Source organism: Eumetopias jubatus, unplaced genomic scaffold (assembly GCF_037043125.1).
Source record: "Eumetopias jubatus isolate StellerSeaLion01/CBP00866 unplaced genomic scaffold, mEumJub1_p1.0 scaffold_7, whole genome shotgun sequence".
NCBI classification, from domain to species: domain Eukaryota; kingdom Metazoa; phylum Chordata; class Mammalia; order Carnivora; family Otariidae; genus Eumetopias; species Eumetopias jubatus.
The window spans coordinates 134,522,894-134,545,966 of NW_028274813.1; the positions used below are offsets into that span (position 1 = coordinate 134,522,894).

Here is a 23,073-nt window from a genome sequence, read left to right on the forward strand (position 1 = left end):
AAAAGCCAGCCTCGCTGCGTGAATTTAATTTCTCTGCCCCCCTCCCCGAATGACAGGTGATGTGGACCACAGAGAAATGTCAGTAATGGATTCTATTCTGTGACACTCCAAGGTTTCCCAAACAAGTTAAGACAGTGAGGTCCCTAAGCCTAAATCCCAGTGGCCTGGCTTCACTGAAGCCCCAGCATGATCAACTGTATTCAACTACCTGAATTCAGTCCCTGAACGCATGAACAGTGCTGTCTGTCCTAGGCCCCCAGCGGCTGATGAGTAAGTCCCCATCCTTGCCCCTGGGGGTTGGCAGGCTGCGGAGGAAGAGAGCGAGCGATAATCAAGCTGCCCCACTATAGGCCGGGGCATGAAAGGTGCTGAACTCGAGATGGGAGCCAACGTGTCACCGGGACCCAGAGGAGGGAGGCAATTCTGTGGAGGGGTGCTGGGAAGGCATCCCTAGGGATTTCCGACAGCTCGGGTTCTGGATCTACGGGTAAGGTTTCAACAGGCAGAGACAACAGGCAAGGGCGCTACAGGCAGGTTAACCTGTGAGCAGAGGCACAGAGCCCTACAAGTTCAAGGCCACTCTCAGGGCATCTCAACAGCAGGGATAGCTGGAATGAGGCCTAAGCAATGGAAAGACAGGGCTGCAAACATTGATGACAACGAGGCCTCAGAATACAAAGCTGATATACAAAAGCCAACTGCTTTCCCATATACCAGCCATGAACAAGTAGAATTTGAAAATAAAAAACACAATACCATTTACATCAGCACCTCCAAAAATGAAATACTTAGGTATAAATCTAACAATATATGGTACAAGCTCTACAAGGAAAATTATAAAACACTGAAAAACAAAATCAAAGAACTGAATAATGAAACATTCTATGTTCATGGATAAAACGACTCAATATTGTCAAGATGTCAGTTCTTCCCAATTTGATCTATTGATTCAAATCAATCCCAATCAAAATCCCAACAAGTTATTTTGTGGATATCAACACACTGATCCTAAAGTTTATACGGAAAGGCAAAAGACCCAGAATAGCCAACACGAGATTGAAGGAGAATTTGGAGGAATGACCCTACCCAACTTCAAGACTTACTATAAAACGGCAGTAATCAAGACAGTGTGGTTTGGTGAAAGAAAAGACAAAAAGATCAATGGAACAGAATGAGAAGCCCAGAATTAGTCCCCCATAAATACAGTTCACTGACCTTTGACAAAGGAGCAAATACAATACAATGGAACAAAGAAAGTCTTTCCAACAGATGGTGCTGGAACAGCTGGGCATCCACACACACAGAAATGAAGCTAGACGCAGACCTCTCGCCCTCACAAACATCATCTCAACAAAATGTGAGCTTCATCCACTCACCAATCTCTGACGGACTTTGCTGCCAGTGGAGAGCCGGATGACATAAAGCATTTAGATGTGGCCCCATGCACCCATGTAGGGAAAAGACCACAGCCTTCAGAACCAGATGGGGTTCAAATTCTGGCTTCTCCAATTACAAGTTATGTGACCTTAGCCCCCTCCCCAGCCTCAAGTTCCCCACCTGTCAAGTGGAGACCACAACATCCTCCCACCTGATCATTACCCAGGTTAGGTGAAAGAGCTCACCTCCTCAAACTGCTTTTCCTAAGGTGTTGGAAGCTTGTCAGCAGTTTCCAGAAACTTCCTCCACTTGCTTCAAGTGGTGCTCTGGGATTTCGAAGAAGTATGAAAAGCCCTTTGTTACTTGTTGGCTTTTGTCAGTGAAACAATGGAAACAAGCGTGCTTCATAACATTCCCCTCTCTTCCTGGGAACTCCCATTCCAAACTTTCTGCTCTGGTTTGCACGGAAACGTCTGTCTTTCTCCCCCCAGCTTGACTATTGCTGTCCTGTCTGCTCCCTCAAGTGGATATAGGTTTCTACCCAGCACATCTTCTCATGCCCGCTCCTTTTTCTGTCAGGGGGTGTGAAGCTGACCACCACGTCCCTCGCTTTCTCCTTCCAAGGCTGTGGGCACACATCATGCTTGATTAAGACACGCACTTCAGGGGCGCCTGGGTGGCTCAGTCGGTTAAGCGGCTGCCTTCGGCTCGGGTCGTGATCCCGGGGTCCTGGGATCGAGCCCCGCATCGGGCTCCCTGCTCAGCGGGAAGCCTGCTTCTCCCTCTCCCACTCCCCCTGCTTGTGTTCCCTCTCTTGCTGTGTCTCTCTGTGTCAAATAAGTAAAATCTTTAAAAAAAAAAAAAAAAGATATGCACTTCAACCCACCCGGTACCTCCCAACAAAATTTTTAAACTTTTCATCTTGCCTACTAAGATTTCTTAAGGGAGCTAACTCCTTTTTTATTTAAAAACATGCTCTTTATAATGAATCAATAAACAAAGCAGTCATTGTTGAGAGGATGACACGATGTTTCCACAGCACGGGACAGGGAGAGCTGGTTGTCACCTATCACCTCAGAAGGATGGGCTGTGAGGAGAGAGGGGAGCTTCCCTGAGGAGGATTCTGAGGCCACGTTCCAAATCGGCAAGGAGGAAGGAGCGCTGGGCTGGAATAGCAACAGGTTGCACCTGTCCTCCCTCCTCATCTGCTCCAGCACAGGGGACAACGACAGGATGCACCCCAGGGGTACACAGACCCTCCAAAGGTCACAACTCTGAAGCACTTGCTGCTCATTGAACCCACGCGCTGAGTCACTAGGATGTGCGAAGCACATAATAAATCCACTCAAGGAATTCAATTTAGACTCTGGCTTAAGACACTGACAGCTCAGAGGAGGAGACAGTGTCTGGGACATGAAGCAGAAGAAAGCAAAATCGGATCAGGACAGCAGAGGGAAGAAGCAGGCATTCCTACCAAGGGGCCGGGAGAGTCTTCGGTGGAAGGTGTCCGCAGCAGGCCTCCAGAAGCAGTCAGGCCCAGGCAGGAAAGGGGACTCCAGGTGGCGCAGGGGACAGAGCCTCAGAGATGTGAGGGCACACAGCATGCTGGGCAACGGGCAGGAAGGCGCAGGGAGAAGGCCAGTCAGGGAGGACTCGAGGGCCCTACTCTGGACACCACCACCAGCCCCCATGCTTTGGAGGCAATAAAGGGATATGACCCAGTTACAGTTCTAAAACAATAACGCGTCCCACAACCACAGGTGCAGGCACTCAGCCAGCGTCTGGCACGACGCCAAGGGCGGGACCTCGGTTCCTGCTTGCCACAGCTGGTTCTTGTGTTCCAGCCGAGGCTCAGAGGGGTGAAGAAACCTGCTCAAGGGCATGTGCCTACAAACAGCACCACCGGGGCTGGATGTGAACGGGGTCCTGCTGGGTCCGGAGCCCCGGTGCTCCAGGTGAAGGAATGGACAGAGAGCCAAGAGGACAGAGCCAAGGTCCAGGCCCCCGTGAAAGCTCACAGAGTCGGAGAGAGAGAAATGAAGGACGAGGAAGAGACAAGCCAAGACACTATGACAAGAAAGGAGAGACCAGCACGGAAAGACCTTACCGCAGTGGATGCCTGAGGATTTCATTTTGCACTTCGGGAGGGGGCGGGGTTGGCCATTTACTCAGCACTGACAAGTGCCAGGCACTGTCCTTGGCACCAGCGGGGGCAAGACAGGTGACCGGGCCATGACCACACACACCATGACGTCCGAGACACGAGCGGCAATCATGCACCCACCCAGGGGCTATATGTTCATCCACTGGGGCTGCCAGGACAAAATGTCATAGGCATATATGGGCTTATAAACAGCAGAAGCATAGTTCTCACAGTTCTGGAAGTCTGAGATCAGGGCGCCAGCATGAGCAGGTTCTGGCTGGAACCCTCCCTCTTCCAGGTTCCAGGCTGCTAACCTCTGGCAGGGTCCTCACATGGCAGGAGGGGCAAGAGAGCCCTCTGGGGTCTCTTGAGTAAGGACATGATTCTCATTCATGAGGTGGAGCACCTCCCCAAAACCCCACTTCCTAAAGCCATCACACTGGGGTTTGGATTTTGACATATGAATTTATGGGGGTCAAAAACATTCACACCACAGCAGTCTTTCTGGGGGAAGAGTGCCAGTCAAAGGCCTGAGCCAGACTGGGCTTCACAGCTGGGGGCTGTGGGGACCAGGCTGAGGTATGAGCTTCAGAGAAAGTCTCTGGAAGAGTCTGGCCAATGAGAGACATAATCAGAGTGGTGTTTTAGAAAGAGAACAGTTGGATTATGGCCAGGTAGGAGGAATTAGCCCTTCTGAAGTTAAAAAAAAAAAAAAAGTCATTGGAGAAGCATCTCACTGCCTGAGTGTAGAGAATGGTTTCAGGTGAGGCTGGAGGCAGGGAGGACAATGGGCGGCTGCGGTGATTCAGACAAGAAGTGAGCAGGGGCTGACTGCAGAGCAGTCACGCTGATGGAGAGCGAGATGCCCAGGGGAGAGAAAACATCCCTGGGAATCGGACTGGTCTAAGGCAGAAGAGACAGGGTAGGTTGGGGTGGCTACCAGCTCTCGAGCCTGAGTGAAAAACACAGGTGCCTCCACCAAGAAGGGAAGACCAAAAGATGGAGATATGAAGGTTTCAGTTTTGAAATGCCTGTTAGAGAGATCAAGGTCGGGGCAGCCAGGAGGCAGCTGGATACACAGCCCGGAGCTGAGCAGAGACACAGAGAAGGTCCCTGCCCCCATACCAACCTGGGAACCAAAGACGGAAAGGACTGACACACATACGTCTTACCCCCTCACACTAACTGCAAGTTGTTCACATACTGTCCCTGGTCTATACTTCTTCAATCACAACTGAAAGGGCTTTAAGTCCCCTGCTGCCTACCCTCCGCCCCACCTTGATGGCTCCCCTGGACTCTAAGCTGACATCGATTGCCCCGTTACAAATCTAAGAAATATGTAGTTCGACAAAAAAAAAAAAAAAGAAAGAAAGAAAAAGCGCAGTTAAACCAAAGTGACAGGCCATCTTCCCAAAAGCAAAATACACGTAGGGGGGAAAAAAAATGCTGAAAAGTTCTGGCAGAGGACAGCACATAAACACATTCCAAGGCATTGCATGACTTTTATGCAACATTGAGCGAGCCGGTCAATAATTTAAGGGGAGGGAAAAAATACGCAAGTTGACATGGCAACTGTCACATCGCATTACTCGGGCTACCATTTCCATACAGATGTCTTCCTTAAAGGAAAACACTTCCCCAGATGCCCCATGAACTCGGGCGCCTCTCTGCCATGGAGAAACATCTGGTTTGCAGTACATTTGCAACAGCCTCCCTGTGGCTCTCGGGCCTTTGTTGCCTTAAGCAATTTTGTTTTCATGAGTCTAGATTTTAACTCAAGGAAGAGCGGCAAGATGGGGTGGCTGGATCCTGAGCTACAGCTGGACTGCAAGGTGTTGGAGCAGAAAGAAGCCCGCACCAAAGCTAGTGCACGGAGGAAAGGAATCTTAAAATCACCAGGCCAGACCAACCAAGGCAAGTGCACCGAGTTTCTCAGGACCCAGGGAAGCAGAGAGAGGTGCAGACAGCCCAGAGTGCACTGGTAAAACGCTCAGATGCCTCCCAGACGCACCCCTGCCCCTAGACAATGGCTCTATCTTTGGCACTAGAAATATTTTCCTCGGACCTTCCCTGTTTTGCAAATACCATTAGTCCCTTGGTAAGAATGACATGTCTTTGCGGGATGCTGTTTTCCCCTACATTTAAATCCAACTCACAGTAAGTGCCATAAATTAACAGGGAATAAAGAAGAAAATCCCAAACAATAGCCAACATGTGTTCCCAAAACACGATGCTGTCACTGTGCATAGTTCTTCAATCAGCATCCATTACTGCCCAAGGAAAATAGAACCCTCCGTTTCTAGCACAGAGCTCCTCTGGCTTAAGTGAACTCAGGTCCTCCTGAACCTGGGGGTCATCTTCACGGCTAGAAGGAACAGGTTGCTAAACTGAAGTTGCATTCCTGGCCAGAATTCTTTTTCCCCAAACTGTCAAACCCACTTACATGGGACTCTATCCATGTGGAAGGTGGGAGGAGGGACCTGTCCTCGGCTGACGTTGACCTTTGCATTACCCAAAAGGCAAGCACAGACTCAAAACTCCCAGATCCAGGGCACCTGGGTGGCTCAGTTCGTTAAGCATCTGCCTTTGGCTCAGGTCATGATCCCGGGGTCCTGGGATGGAGCCCTACATCGGGCTCCCTGCTCAGAGGGGAGTCTGCTTCTCCCTCTCCCTCTGCTGGCTCCCCCTGCTTGTGTGCTCTCTCTCTGTGTCAAAGAAATAAATAAAATCTTCAAGGAAAAAAAAAAAAAACAATGAACACCAAGACCTAATGTCCACACGATCATGGGAAGCAGTGAGGTGCCTACTAACCAGGTGGTCCCTGGACACTAGATTTCGTGAGTCTGTGGGGTCCTCACGCTTCAAAGCAGAAAAACTGCAATTACTTCTCCTCACGTTGAATTCAGATTTCACCAAGGCCTGCAAGCCTCTCCTCCGCCCACACCTCCCCCCCCATAGTAGCTTGCTTTTTACCGGACATACAGAAACCACCATTTTATTGGGTCAGATGGACAGGCTCATCCCGCTAAGCAGAGCTGTGTTTAAGTCCCATCCATCCCCCACGCCAGGAGGCCAAGCCTCTCCCTTTAAGGCACACTCAGGACAAGGAGCTGCCCTAGCTGGGTCTCTTTCTGGGAGTCAGAAATTCACGGCACCCTTCCACCACTACCTTCGGGCCTTCCCTCCTTGACGCGTCCCCCAAAGTCTGGACAGCACGCTCAAGGATAAGGAGCGTCCCAGGTAGGGTTCCCCAATTCTGAAGGCCCCCAGGGCAACTCCCATCCCCGACTCCACACCCACCTGCCCCGAACGCAGCCCAGAGTTGGCCTGGACTCGGGCCCGGCGTGTCGCAATCCCACCCGGCCCACGACAGCCACCGGGAAGGCGGGCTCCACAGCGGTTCCAGTTTCATCTGAATGTTTGCCTTGGCTCTTGCTGTCGCTGCAGGCCTAGAATGGGCATGCTTTTCCAGGAAAAAATCATCATTTTTTGATTCTCTGCTTGTTTTTCTCAGGGTGCACATGACACGCAATCACCAAAAACTGTAAATAAATTAGCAGCAATTTGAAGGATGAGTGTTATGCTTGGTCACAAAACGTCCTGGAAGCCAGCTAGGGGGATAGATGTTCTAATCAGAGAAGTCAACATGTGGTAAAGACAGCAAACAGTCTCTCCTCCGGCTGCCTTCTCCAGAAGGATCCTGCTTTCCGTTTGTCAGCCTGGCCGCCCCCCCTGCACATGTCTGTCTGCCCTGCACAGCGAGCTAAGGAGAATTTAGCCAACACCCTCGAGGAAGAGCCCCCACTCCCCCACACCCCAAGAGCTGACCATCCACCTAAGATCAGCCACAGGAAATGACTGGGAAGATGAACAGCCACCGGGGACCAACTACAGAGTGATGTGCCCCACCCTGAAGGTGAGCCCAGGGCCCAGGGCCCTACCCAGACTCCTCCCTCCAATTTGAGGTCCCATGGACCCTTCGGACATGAGCTCAGCCTACCCTCGCCCCAAATTTCTCCTTCCAAATCACCCAACATTGTTGGCACCACCGCCAGCCCAGCTGCAAGCCAAGCCATTTGCAGCCCTTCCTCCCCGCACCTGCAACCCACCCCCAATCCCGTCATTCCTACTGTTCCTCCAACCCTCCCCGCCAGGCAAGCCCTCAGCATCCCTCCCCTGGGCACCGAGCGCCTCCCAAGGATTTGTTGGCTTCTCCTTCTGTTCATCGTCCCTTCTGGTCATGCGTAAGGCATCTGCGGAGGGCTGAAGATCCAAACAGGACCCCCATGTCTCCAGCCCCAGAACCCACCCACCCTCCAGAGCATCACTAGTCATCTTTCTCTCCCTGCCCTCAGCGTGGCCTCCCTGCAGCCAAGGGCCGGGGAGAAGGTTCTGTGAAAGGAAACTTCAAAATATTCAAAGAAGTGACTGGTGTGAGTCATAGCCAGACCCTCCAAGATGGAGAGCTGCTGGGAGTGGGTGGTGGGAGCCACCTTCTGGGTCCCCTGGGCCTCTGCAGGTACTCCTTCAGGTCCAGAGCCCCAGGCCTGTAGGGCAGAAGAGCAGCGTCTGCGATCACTGTGTGACCCCCAGTGAGCCTAAGTGCCCGGAGAGAGAACCAGAGGTCCCAGGAAATAGAGGAGAGTTCCTGCCCCCTATTTTGACCAGATCACCACTTCCCTATCAAGAACCAGGGTTGGTCCCTCCCTACACCCAGCGAGACCCAAATGACCCTTTATTCTGGAAATTCCTGTAGCACCGCGGCATTAGTTCTCCTTCATTTGACTTAATTATAAATTGCCATTTTTAATCAGCCTCTGGACATTCTTCCTCATCCTCTCTGATCACCTGACCACTGGGTTTTATATGAAAAAAAAAAAAAAAAAAAAAAACCTGAACAGATAATTATCAGAAAAAGTGCTAGGGGAAAAAAAAAATCTGGCAAGTTTCCTAACATGGAAAACAGGTAGAGATCATCTAGGAAAATTACACACATGGCCCAGAACTCTGCAGGCAGACCTTCCAACAGAAAGGGCCAGAGGTTAAAAGAACAAGTATAGAGGATGCGCGGCCCCTCATAACCAAGGACAGGTCCCCAGGCCCAGCACAATCCTTTAAGATCACATGGGAAAGGCTGGAGCGCTGGGTAAATCTGGGCAGGCTGGGAAAATATTCAGAAAAATGGAGTGAGCAGCCTGGGGAGGCTGGCTCGATGCCAAGGGGAGAACCTGGAAGGAGGAACGCACCTTAGCCAGATGCTCTAATATTAGGTGACAGAGGACCATCTTCACTGGGACGGTGGAGGGTCACCAAATGAGGAGCAAGGTTGGCAACTGGAAATAGTGGAAAGGCAACAGGGGGTGCATTAGCTACTTTCAGAGAAGCTCAAATCTCTAGACACAGTGAACTTATGTCCCAGGGGCCAGAAAGTCCTGAGAATGTGATCCTAAAGTTATAACCCTTAATCTCTGAGAGCATGGGAGGCCAGAAAACCCCAGAATGAACCAGTGCTATCCTAGTGTGTAAGGGGAAGATGTAGATCTTGGAAGCAATGCCTGGTTCCCCGAACATCCCCTCTTAATGAGAGTCTAGAGTGAATTATAAAAGATGGTCCAAAATGACCCTAGGAAACAAAGACTGGATTTAAAATCAGCAGAAAGTCACCAAGACCAAAGAAGACACACTGGCCTCACTCCCTTTTCTGACAAGTGTTCCAGGCTAGTGTTAGGAAAATTATTAAACGTAAGTAATCTTAATTTCACTGGCCAGATTTCAACCCCATTCTTAATTTCAGGCATGCATTTCATAAAAGCTCTTTAAATTTCCTTGTGGATGAACTAGAGATGTATGCTAAATAGTGGTTTGGGTGTATGTTCACTGATATAATTGCTGCATGAATTAAAAAAAAAAAAACAACAGCATTTTCAGGGGCGCCTGGGTGGCTCAGTCGGTTAAGTGGCAGACTCTCGATTTCAGCTCACGTCTTGATCTCAGGGTGGTGAGTTCAAGCCCCACGAGGGGCTCTATGCTGGGTGTGGAGCCTACTTAAAAACAAAACAAAACAAAACATAAAAACAGCATTCTTTTTAAATTACTTGGATTAAAAAATTAAGAATGCACACCTTCAGGGGCACCTGGGCAGCTCAGTCAGCGGAGCATGGGAGTCTTGAGCTCGGGATCGTGAGTTCAAGCCCCACGTTGGGGTGCAGAGATAACTTAAAAATAAAATAAATAAATAAACTTAAAATAAAAAAACAAAGAATGCACACCTTCAGAAGGTTACATGACATTAACTTAACAACCAGAAGGAAGAGTTCATCTAACTGGATACAGGGACTTACTCTTCCAACAAACAAAGCTTTCTTAGATGTGACACCAAAAGGACAAGCCACCAAACACAAATAAACTGAGCATAATAAAAATGTTAAACTTTTGTGCTTCTAAGGACACCATCAAGAAAGTAAAAAGACAACCAGATCTTGTATCCAGAATATATAAAGAATTCCTACAACTCAAAAACAACACAAATAATCCAATATAAAAACGGACAAAGAGTCTGAATAGATAGTTCTCCAGAGAAGATACAAAAATGTCCAGTAAATACTTGAAAAGATGTTCAACATCATTAGTCATCAGGGAAATGCAAATCAAAACCACAGTGACTCTAAAAAATAAAAATAAACATAGAATAAATAAAATTTTTTAAAAAAACCACAATGACTCCTTGACATTGGTCTTGGCAATGACGTTTTTGGATCTGACACCAAAAGCAAAGGCAACAAAAGGAAAATAAACAAGTGGGACTACATCAAACTGAAAAGGCTCTGCACAGCAAAGAAAACCATCAATAAAATGAAAAGGCGTCCCACGAAACAGGAGAAAACATTTGCAAATCACATGTGTGATAAAGGGTTAGCTTTCAGAATATATAAAGAACTCCTACAACGCCACAGCAAAAAAAAAAAAAAAAAAAAAAATCCGATTACAAAATGGGCATAAGATCCGTGTGATACTGGGATTTATGATAAGGAATATATAGAGTTGATCTTCATCCCCAGTTTCTGGCAGAGCTCCTAAAACCACTGCAATTTCTTAAGGGACAAAGGTGTCTCTTGTTATGTTAACAAGGTGACTTTTGGAGCTTCTAAGGACAGAGGCTGGTTGACAGGAGAACCAGCCACGGGATTAGTCATGGGAACTTCCAGTCCACCACCTTGACCTCTGAGAAGAGGAGGGGGCTAGAGGTCAAATCAATTGCCAGTGGCCAACGATGTAACCTGTCATGTCCATATCACAAAGGAGAGGGTTCAGAGAGCTTCCAGGCTGGTGAACATGAGGAGCTCCTCGCCCTTTCCCCATACCTTGCCCTACACAATTCTTCCATCTAGCTGTTCTGAGTTAGATCCTTTGATATAAACCAGTCATGTAGTACGTCAAATGTTTCTCTGAGTTCTGTGAGCCGCTCTAGCAAACAAATCAAACTAAAGAAGTGGGAAACTGATTTATAGCCAGGCAGTCTGAAGCACAGCTAACAACCCAGATGTTCAATTGGCATCTGAAGTTCAAAGAGAAGGTTGTGGGAACCTCCAATCTGTAACCAGTTGGTCAGAAGTCAACGTAGCAATCCGGGCTTGCAACTGGTGTCTGAAGGGGGTGGGGAGAGTCTTGTAGAACCAAACCCTTACCTCTTGGGATCTGATGCAAGAAAGAGTTCATCTAACTGGATAGAAGGACTTACTCTTCCAGCAAACAAAGTTTTCTTAGATATGACACCAAAAGAATGAACAACCCAACACAGATAAACTGATAATAAAAATTTTAAACTTTTATGCTTCTAAGGACACATCTACCTCTACCCTGTCCCATCTACCTCTGGGTAGATAGTATCAGAATTGAGTTGAATGGTGTAACACCCATTCAGAATTCAACCCATTGAGTCGAAGAGTGTAACACCCAGCTGGTATGTGGAGAACTACTTGGTGTTGCGTGGGAAAACACCCGCTCCACACATTGGAAACTGAGTCTCAGAACACATGTAATACGAATAGACATTTTTCCAAGGAAGACACACACACGGCCAACAGGTACATGACTAAGTGTTCAATATCACTAACCATCAGGGAAATGCAAACCCAAATCATGAGACATCACCTCCTATCTGTTAGAATGGCTAGTATCAAAAAGACAAGAAATAACAACGTGGAGGACGTAGAGAAAAGGGAACCCTTGTGCACAATTGGTGGGAACGTACTTTGGGGCAGCCACTGTGGACAAAAGTCTGGAGGGTCCTCACAAAATGTAAGATAAAACTACCATACGATCCAGCAACTGCACTTCTGCGTATCTATCCAAAGGAAACAAAAACACTGACTAGAAAAGACAGATGCACATCTACCCACACAAAACCTTGTACATGAATTTCCATAGCACCATTATTCGTAATAGCCAAAAGACAGAAATGCCCCAAATGCCCATCAACTGGTAAATGGAGAGACAAAATACAGTATATCCATACAATGGAATAGTACTGAGCCATAAAAATAAATCAAGTACTGAAACATCTACAACATGGACGATCCTTGAAAACATCATGCTAAGTGAAAGAAATCAGACAACCATTGCATGATTCCATTCATACGAAATATCCAGAATAGGCAAATTCAAAGAAACAGAATAGATTGCCCAGGGGTGAGGAGAAGAGGTGAGCAGAAGGAAGTGATACCTAAGGGGAGACAGGCTGGTTTCCTTTAGAGATAGTGAAAATTACATGTGGTGATAAATGCACAATTCTGTGAATATACTAACAACCCTTGAACACTGAACTGTATGCTTTAAATGGGTAATTGTATGATATGTGAATTATGTAGTAATAAATCTGTTTATATGTATAATGGGAATGAAAGTAGTCTCTACTGTAAGTTCAAAACATTTACTCCACAAATTTGGGAGGATAGGGCCATGTCTTAATAATGAGTTTGTGTTTAAAAAGCCCAGAAGCCAGATATGCACGGTAATGAGCTGTCAGCTGGAGGCGAGTCAACCTTGGGTTGGTTCTACTGAAATGCCAAGGCACACTGAGGCTGAGTTGGTGGAAGCAGAATGTCCGAGGGGAGTGAGAAAAGCTCTCAGCCACCACTCACGTCTCACTTTTCTTGAGCAAGCATTTCTTAGATGGTAATGTGCACCAGTTACCTGGGGATCTTGTTAAAGTATAGATTCTAACTCAGCAGGTCTGAGGGGGACCCAAACTCCTGCATTTCTAGCAAGCTTCCTGGTGATGCCTTGCTGCTGGGCCACAGGCCAGACCACTGAGTAAAAAGAAAGGAAACGGAAGCTCAGAGACGCTAAATAACTGAACCCAGGCCACCCCACTCACCAGGGACAGAGGACTTGAAGTCTGGTCTAATTGACTCCGAAACCCAGGTTCTTTCCATAGTAGCATCCATGACATGGGCCCTGGATGCCATGTTCCAGGAGAAGCCTAGATCTGAATGAAGAATCCAGGATCGTATGAGCTCTGGAGGCAACGTGACAGGAGGAGCAATTGAAGAACAAGGAATGTGTGACAGACACAGCAGCTGGCCCAAGCCTGGGAGTATCTGTCCTGTGGAGGAGCCATGCCTATAAGCTAGGACGGCCCCAGTGGGGGCACCAGGCCAGGCAGGAGACGGCATATCAGTCTGGGCTCCTTAAGAATGTTCTACTGGTCAGAGCTGTCCCAGAATAGAACAGGCCATTCCAGGATGCAGAAGCCAGCGCTCCCCAGACCCTACCTTCCTCATTCTGACAGAATCATACACCAACCTTATTAGCCCTACCACAAAAGAGGCATCATTGGCTGTTACAAAAATAAATCTTAGACAAATCTTTCAATTCTAGCTACAGGCTCTCAGCAGGGAGACCTATTTTCTTTTTTTCCTCTGTTTTTAAGATGAACAAGGGTTAGATAAGCATCAAAGGCATATTCGTGGAAAAGGAAAACTTTTTCCTTGATATATTTAGGATTGAACTAAAATTCAAAAGATCATCCATCCTTTTTCTCCTTCTGGAATTCAATCGCACCACCAAAAATCATCTTGGAAAATACTGAATCTAATGATCGAAACAGCCCTTTGAACATGAGCTTCCGGACCCCTGCATCCCTCCTCCAAAGCTAAACAGCCCCGGGTCCCTCAAGCCTTGTTCAAATGGTTTCAAGCCCTCTCATCACCCCGTTCTTTCTGCATGGATAAATGCCAGTTTGCTTCCTAGGGGGCCTGAGCCGTCCCCCTCAGGGGGGAGAGAACGGAGCTGTAATTGCACTGGGGGATTATCCTTCCATTAACACAGTCCCAGATCATGTCTGCTTTCCAGCAGCCCACTTCAATGCCAGGGCTCACTGTGCCTTCTGAGGATGAGAACTGCCATCAGAATCTTTCTTTACCCAGGGGGTGTATAGACACATCCTCCCTGGCTCATCCTTGATCATTGGTTGCTTGTGGATGGACTGTATGACCTTTATCCAAAGAGGTAGTTTGGGATCAGTAGAAGGGATAGCTCTCTTACAGTTAGGGCTCTTCAAAAACAGACTAACCTGGCCTATCATGGTATTGCCTTCCTATCCATGAAGTGCGCAAGCAGAATTCATCGGGGAGGGAATTCAGCCGCCAACTTTTGGCCCGCAGTGGACAAGAAGGCCTCCCACACTAAAATCCCAAGCTTCTAAGGGCGCCTGGGTGGCTCAGATGGATAAAGCCTTCAGCTCAGGTCATGATCCCAGGGTCCTGGGATTGAGTCCTGCATCAGGCTCCCTGCTCTGGGGGGAGTCTGCTTCTCCCTCTGCCTGCCGCTCCCTGCTTGTGCTCTCTCTGTCAAGTAAATAAAATCTTAAAAAAAAAAAAAAATCCCATGCTTCTATAACACAACACCCAAAGACGAAGAAAAATCAAGCAAAGGTGTGCCATGATGGAAGAATTCTGCTAGGGTTGTGACTACTCTCTGCCTGGGAAGGTCCAGAGCATCAGATGTTCTGCCACAAATCACTTCATTCCCCCAACCACTCTATGAAGTGGGATGTCCCATTTTGCAGATGACCAAACTGGCTTAGACCAAATCACTTCTCTGGGTCCCCCCGTCAGGTGGCAGAACCAGGATGCCAAATTAGTTGTCTCTGACACCGAAGTCCAGGTTCATCCTATTCTATTCTGCAAATCGCAGGAAATGAGAAAGGCAAAAGGCCATCAACTGATGGGAATCTGGAATGCTAGGGTAAGCAGTTTTGATTTAATGCAGGAAATAGAAAAAAGACCACAGCTTTTTTTGATAAGGAGTCTTTTTTTTTTTAATCTCTGTAAACACGACATCCGTTAATAATTTAAAAATAGGAGGAATAACAAAACAAGGAGGGAGAAATGAAAGAGAAGGCCCTTGAGAGGTACAGAGGTAACTAAAAAATGGGGGGTCCTCAACAGCCTTGGTGACAAACCAGCCTCTGACCAGAGAAACAGTCCAGACTGAACCCCTCAGGGATGAAGACATGTGCTTCCCAAACCACCTGTCTGGAAAGTGCATCCCCAGCTCCTTCAAGGGGGAAGCTGGAGGGCCTCATTACTTACATCCTAACAGCAGCCTGTCATGAGCATTAGCTGCTTGCCCCCGCCCCCAGGAATTCACAACTCCAGGATGGTTTTCCTTTGCTCACGGGGTTATCTCAAAAGGCTGTGATGGACTCAACCAGCTTCTCAATAATTAACTCATACACGGACGGGGCTTACCAAACAGCGCCAGATCCTTTTAGATTCCATCTAACCACACACACACACAAACACACACCTGGCCTTCCCAGATACAACCGTTCCAGCAGAATTACAAAGGAACCAGAGACAGTAGGATCAAAGGTCACCACTGAGCACGCAGGTAAAGAGGGTCTAGGGATACCATCAGCGGCTTCTGAGTCTGTATGTTTCAAGCCAAGGAGGTGCATTTATGCAATCGTGTCGGCTTCTCAATACTAGATTAAAGAGCATGAGGTATGGATTACACCTGCGCGGTTTTTGGAACTCGTGGAAAATTTCAGCGAGCACCATAGCGCCCCAGCCGGTAGGAAAACATTTGAAAACTTTATTTAAAGCGCTATAATACATAAGGTCCCGACCGAGATTGCTCAGAGCTTACGAATATTTATTACAATGCATTCTTGAAAACAACCAAAAAATTAAGTACAGTATAAATAGGAAACAGATTTAGGACTCAGTCATATGTTTACACTATACAAATGATAGTTAAAGATCTACAACCAGGATGTTGTTAAACCCCGAAAAAAGGCAGGGGGCGAAGCGCTGCTGATATTTGGACATTTTCTTAGAATCGGCAAATGATATTTTGAGTTCTTTGACAATCTGTTCACTGAGGAGTGCCTGTGGGCACATCTTGTCACTTTCGCTAACCTGGTGGGGGAGTCCCAAATTCAAGGCAAAGGCACAGGCCTGGGGTTTTCACGGCCCCCCTTTGTTCATGGCAGGCAAGGCTTTGTGGGACAGAAACGGGAGTGGTCCCGAACCTTGACCCTAAAGCTGTCACACACAGCTCAGCCAACCCTCAGCCTTGGAGCAATGAAGAGGCTTTGCCAACATGCCAAAAACTCCCAGACAGCTAGCTAAGCGCACTCGTGTCTCCAGATTAACAAGAAAAGAAGCATAAACGACAGTCTTTGTGCTGAATAACTTTCTCCAATCAAGGATGTCACCTTGGGCTTCGTGACACCAATCAGGCAGAGCAGACTCTGAGTACAAACCTCTGGATAGACACGCAGGGTGAAAGGCAAAGGTCTGTCTCCAGTGGGGCTGGAGAGCCGAAGGAAGCCCCCTTTGCAAATTATAGTGAAAGACCTCTAACCCCAAACTTTCACCAGATCCCACATTGTTTAAGGAGGGCTGACTGATGAAGGGTTGGTTTGGTTTTTTAACTTCTTAGGAGGAAAGCAATAAATACACGGTCATGGAAGGAAATCCATAAAACACAGAAAAATAGAATCAAGGAGAAAATTTCTAAAATAGAACTGAATTTCAATTGGGACCCCCTCAAAGTCAGAGACTTCAAAGGTGCTTTGCTTACAGCTCACGGGTGCCCTGGGCTGCAGGTGGAGGGATGGGCTGCAAGCCTTTTCCCCTCCCCACATCGTGCTGCCCATGGCCAACAGGCCCAGATCCCTGCCTCGTACGAAACTCAGCACTCACTCCAAGGAGCTGAAATCAGTCACAAATGGTCTCTTCATAATGCGGAGGAAGAATAAATGAGTTACAGATTACATAAACCTCCCCACCAGAAACAAAACCCCACCTAATCATCACCTTGCAAAATCCCCTCCCGAGCACCAGCTGCGTGGCCCCCGGCAAACTGCTTGACCGTCAGAGGCCTCATGCTGCAGGGGGCGGTGAGACACTCCAACAAATGGGCTCCACCCTGTGCATGCACCCCCTACATATTATTAACAAGAACCGCAAGTGCTACCCTCAAAAGCAGCTCAGAATACAGCCATCGTGGGTGAGAGGGAGTCCAGTGTCTTAATACAAAAACCCACACGTGTGTGAATAAACACAAATAATGCACTATCAGATGTCTAAACGCTGAAAAGACATCCCTTCTGCTTTGATATTCATCTAGGTCCAGCCTCAGAGTCCAGCCATCATTTCCGACATAGTTCCTTCCAATAGTTGTAAATAATAAAATCAGAATCCCTGTGTTTTAAATCCATTAGTAACTACCAACCTGTCTTCGTGTCCTGGGGATTAACCAAGACTAATATTTTATGTTGAGGTTCGTCACGGTGCACAGTGCAAAAGCAAATAGACGAAGCTTCAAGTTTAACCTGAAAAAAATAACAAAATCGCCATTTTGTTTTGTCATCAAAGTAAGGGCACAGGAAATCACTTACCAATTAATTGGCATAGTATTCACTGGAAGAACACTGTTGCATGGAGGTTAATTTGACAGGATGGAAGCCATGTAAAAATGGAGACCTTACCCACTCTGAGCTAAACTCAAGTGGGATGGGACAAAGGCCCTTCCTCTGTCTCCCACCCGGCCAACCATCCCCGTCCCTCATTTACCTGCCCATCCAGCCAAGTACTGATTAAACACCCACTCAGCTGATACCCTTCCAGCTTTTCCCCATCCGTATGCTTCTGGCCCCCCTCAGCCTTCCCCACCCTGATCCCTCCCCTTGGGACCTCAGCCTACAAAAGCTGATGGCCACACCCCCACCTCAGGCCTCCACCTGCCAGGCCACTCCATGGAAACAGCCTGAACAAGCCTGTGTCCACCCCTGCCCCCATGCCATTCAGGCTGCCTGCTGGCCTGCCTCAGGTCTCTGCAAGGGGTCTCAATAAACCCATCACACCCTGTGGGCCCTGCAGGCTCCGCTCTGGCTCTGGGGCAGCCCAAGGGCAGAGAACCTCTGCTGTGAGAGAGAGAGGGAGAGAGAGAGAACAGTGCTGGTGCCCGTCTGCTTAGGAACAAGAGAAACACCAAGCCGTGTGGGGGGGCCTCTAACACTGGGACCCTCCCAGAGCCTTCTGGAAAGCGCTGGTATCCCAACCCTCTCTGTGGCCATCAGACGCATTGCTCCCAGCTCCCAAAGCAAAAGGTCAACACGTTCCACTAGCAAAGTCTGTGCTGAAAACCAAGGAGAGCATAAAAAAATGAAAAGAGAAGGTGTCTGCTGAGCTAGGCAGGCAGGTCACCTGTAAAAGTTTATAGCAAGCCTCTGTGGTTTGAGAGAACTGTTTCCTAACAAATTCTGAGAGCTGAAAACATTTCGGTGCCCCTCCGCCCCCCTCGTCTTCAAGTCACCTGCAGGGAGAGTCTCTGAGCTGGCCCTCCTGCGGTGGTTATGTGAAGCACAGTTCACCCACCAGAGGGCTGTTAGAGGCCATTAAAATCACGATCAGTTGTGCCTGGCTGGCTCAGTTGGGAGGCAGGGAGCATGGAACCCTTGATCTCGGGGTTGTGAGTTCGAGCCCCACATCGGGTGCAGAGATTCCTTAAAAATAAAATCTTTAAAAAAAATGTACAAAGCATTGTATTGACATGGAAAGATGTTTATTACAGACCGGACTGTATTGTAAGAGAGAATGTTTAAAAAGTTTATGCAGAAATAAAAATCAAATGGAAACCTGTCAAAATGTTCACAGCAGTTAACTGTGTTTTTTTCATTTTCTCTGTCCCTGGCGATAGTTCCTAAATATTATACAATGAGCATACCCTGGTTTATTGCCAGAAAAATCAGTAAGTATTATTGTATTTTAAATGTGATAGGGCAGTTTCAAGACTGGAAACAGTTAATTAGGACTTTTCCGAGAACCAGAGCAATGTGGTATGATATACCCTCAAACCACCTTCTCATCTTTCTTTTCATTTGGAAAAATTTCTCTGGATTCCAAAAGAAAAGTTAAATTTGCTAAAAGCAATGAGGAAGTCTGATACTACCCCAAATGAGACTATTTCAACTGCTAAGTGATAGGGCACATCTACCATTTCTTAAGGAAATGCCAAAATGGTAGGAAAACAATTGAAAATATTCTCACGAAAATTTATAAAGTCCTTTCAGCATTTCTATCACATAAAAACAACTTATTTTTAAGGGCTGTCCCATTTTATTATGTTTTTGCTAATAACACTAAAATTATTCATTCACTGCACATACTTACATAGGTTTTTTTTTTTTTTAAGTAACGTAATCTCATAAATAAGGGTGAAATGAAAACAGAGGACTGAAAGGGCATCATAGAGTCCTTCAGAGCTCTCGGATTTCACCCGCTTCTCAGGTTACACCTAGCCTTCGCCACACTCCATCCCACCCTGCAGCCCGTAGCCCCTGGCTTCCCAAAGAATTAGCAACCCTAACCTTAACGAAGAGCTTGCTTCCTTTTTCGGCATAGCTGCCACTAGGGGGCGCTGAAGACGTGTGAGTGCAGGGACCTCAAGTCTGCAGCTCCACAATGTAGAATCACCCAGGGGATTCTAACAGTTTGATTATGAACTAGCATCTCCAAAGTCTCAAGGAAGCCACAACTGTATAAGCTTCACAAGCCACTGTTCTAATGAACTCTGGAACAACTTCAGTACAATGAAATAAAACTCTACTATGCTGGACAGACAGCAATGATATCATCTGGTACGAGGAAAATCTTCTACATATAAAACAAGAAAATCCTGTCTCTTTGAACAGATCAGACTTAAATCTGAAAGAAAGGTGACTGACTGAGGTACAATCCAAGATTCACATATTCTTTTTACTTATTGCATGGGAAAAAACGTTCTTCAAAGTAATGCATTTTTAAAATTTCACCCACAGTCCCACCATCCTAACAAACGGTTTTCATTTCTCTCTGTTCTCTCCCAGTCCTTAGCCAAAAGGCTATCAGTGCTAAAAATCACATTGATAATAACTAAATTCCAATTGACAAAACTTCATTCCAAACCACAAAATTTTAAAACTGGGCCAAACTTTAGAGACCGAAGAGCTTAGAACCAAGCCCCTCATTTTACACATGGGGAAACTGAGGCCCAACCAAGCATTACGTAAACACAGGGTCTCATTTAGTCCTTGTAATAACAATACAAGGTAAGTTCTGGGGGGTTTTTTGGTTTTGTTTTTGTTTTTTATCCAAATAGGCTCCACACCCAACATGGGGCTTGAACCCACGACCCTGAGATCAAGAGTCCCATGCTCTACCAACAAAGCTATCCAGGCACCCCAGCCACCCAGGCACCCCAGTAAGCTCTGTTATTGTCCCAATTTTAGATATGAGAACGCCAACACCAGAAAAGTTAAGACACTTGCTCAAGGTCACACAGTTAGTAAGCGGTAGATGTGGGATTCAGAGCAGGCTGTCTTACTCACCACCTTGCAAAACCGGACTTATCCTCAGGACTCCAGAATGCCATTCTAGAACTCCTTCTGCTTCTCAAAGTGCAATTATTCTAGTATTCACTCCAGAAGTTGTTGTTGTTTTTAAATCTATAATACTCCTTCTAGTACTAACGTTCCACTTTCTAGTAAGTTAGATTTTACAGAGCTCTCTACCAATAAGGAAGATCAAACATACCTGCTCCCCCGTGGGAAGAGAGAAGAGCTCTACTGAGGACTGCATCCCTTCCCTAAGCGTGGCATAATAAGCCAGGGCTGCTTCCCGATGCCTTTCAGGGTCATCTTCCAAAATATCCACTGGGTAAATGCCTGCTAGGGGAAAAAAGACAGCAAGAAATGACATTAGTTTTATTCTTTTGTTAAAGGGGAAGTCCCTTATCTCTGTTTTTTTTTTTTTAAGCATACAAGTAACACTTGCCATAAAAATCATGTTCCCCTACTTTTTTCAAGGTTTTTTTTTTAAGATTTGATTTATTTGAGAGAGAGAGAGAGAGAAAGTGAGAGCACGAGGAGAGGGAGGGGTAGAAGGACAGGGAGAAGCAGACTCCCCTGATGAGCAGGGAGCCAGATGCAGGGCTCCATCCCAGGACCCCAGGATCATGACCTGAGCCAAAGGCAGACGCTTAACCCACTGAGCCACCCGAGCACCCCGTTTCCTCCCCTTTTTTTAATGAAAAAATAGTTCTGCATCAGGTGCCAAAAGAAAATAGAAGACATTCCCAATGGCAGGGTTGGCAGCGACCCCGGGGAGATAGGAAGTTCTACCTGCCCCCCCTTATAATGCTACAGAAACTTCCTTGCATACGCCAAACCACCAAATGGTTTCCCAGGTATCTTCCTGGAGGGAAGCCCCAGCAGCTACGTGCACAGGCAGGGACCTGGAGAGCCCACACTACCTGGTGAGAACCTTGATAACTGTGACAAAATCCAGCTTGAGTTACAATTTTGCCAGCCTCCATATTCACTGTGCAGGTTGATGAAATCTGCCAACTCGTCTCCTTGCGCTGGGCTACTGTTATGTCAAGAGTTAAAATGTACTTACTTGTTGGTAGGAACTGCAAACATGTCCATACACAGGGAGACTATTTATTGTACATATTCATTTGCAAGTTTCCCCTTGGCTCTTCCTCGGTGTCTCTTTCTTGTTCTCACACTTGTAGAGGAAAATTATATCCTCGAAGAATCATCCAAATTGATAGCATCCAATTCAGCTCAGAAGCAGTGGTTAGTTTTCCCCTGAGATGCTGGCCGGCCTCGGGCTGGTATGTCCCCAAGTGGGAGGGGGCTCTGCGGTCCCCTCTTTTCTGTGGATCCTGCCTCTGATTCGGCTCTGGGCCTCCTATGGGGGGAGGCTGCCGAAAGGGCCACTTGATCCTCCCCGTCCTCCACCTCAAGAAAGATAAGCCTTCACTCACAGAAATAGGGGCTTCCCTATTTTGTGAGTTTCCATTCCTTCCTGCCAGCCACTTTTCAGGAAAGAGAGGCTATTGTTAGCAGCAAAAGGGTTCAAGTCTCCAGTCTAAGGAGTTTGCTCGTGTGAGTGTTACTGCATTAGACGAGTTACTGGGGGAAACACTCATGGAAAAGGGAGGACGTCCAGAGCAGCTGCAGACAAGACCCCCACCTACGCATAAGCCCACCTCCTGCCCCGGGGCTTGACACGCTGAACATGTCATGGGCACACACAGAGAGTGACAAATCGCTGAGCAAATATGTTCTCCCACTAATCGATTTTTTTAAAAGTATTTGAGAATAAAATGTGTCCCAAAAAATGACAACTATAAATGCACAGATTCAAATGTTTCAAATAAAGACAAAGAATTAACAGTCCTCTTGATGACAATGAAATAAGTCAATGATGAACTCTGGGATCTCTCCCTCTCTATAAAGAGCTGTATGTCTGTCTAGCCAACTTATTCTGCTGTGAAAGGCACACGCTTGTAGACACCCACATATGTGCACAGCCAAAGAAGCCCAGACTCCTCACCATGCACACAGAAGCCCCCCCCCCCCCACAACAGAGAGGACAGAGCACCGGGTTAAAACTCTAGCCCCCCCCCCCCCACTCCTTACTGGGCCTTCCAAGCCTAGAGCGCAGGGGCCAGATGGATCCAGACTGGAATCCTGGCTCCTAACTCAGGGTCCACTTCAAACCTGTCACCAAGACAAGCCTGCCTCACCTCTCTCCATGCTCATCCTTAGTCCTGACGCTCAGCTGCTCACAACAGCCTTTAGCCTCACACCTCCTGCTTGTCCACCCTCCACTGGCCACCAACCAAAATAACCCAGCTGGGTTCCCTGGGGCCAAGGTCCAGCAGGATGCTGAGCACTCCCCACCCCATATCTCAATGCATTGGCTTCACCCCCATTTGCAGATGAGGAAACTAAGGCCAAGAGAAGAATGCTTGGCTAGTCAGCAGCAGGGCTGAGCTCAGGATCTGTGCAAAACACTCAGATTATGTGAGTGACCCAGCGCAGAAGGCCCCCAGAATCCCACGCCCCCTCCCCCTCACAGCACCCAAGAGGCTCTTATGCCCCCGCGCCCCACTCCCTGTATCTTGACATCCTCAAGGCCCATCTCAGACACCAGCACTCCCAGAAGCCTTCCTGGAGCCCCAAAAGGCAAGGGCTCAGGGACGCCACT

At 47.4% G+C, this 23,073-nt stretch overlaps 1 protein-coding gene across 5 annotated transcripts in view; it reads right to left on the reverse strand.

Moving 5' to 3' along the window:
• Positions 1-23,073, reverse strand: part of FAM169B (Protein) — a 90,798-nt gene that overhangs the window by 51,193 nt on the left and 16,532 nt on the right. For 2 of the 5 annotated variants that reach the window (XM_028122834.2, XM_028122830.2), the window contains exons 2-3: positions 20,608-20,741; positions 17,267-17,366 (exon numbers count right to left, since the gene is read on the reverse strand). In XM_028122834.2, coding sequence (XP_027978635.1) covers positions 17,267-17,366; positions 20,608-20,741 — 234 coding nt within the window. Of the gene's footprint in view, positions 1-17,266; positions 17,367-20,607; positions 20,742-21,471; positions 22,410-23,073 lie in introns of those variants that run through there. The other 3 variants (XM_028122833.2, XM_028122832.2, XM_028122831.2) reach the window with 3 other exon arrangements.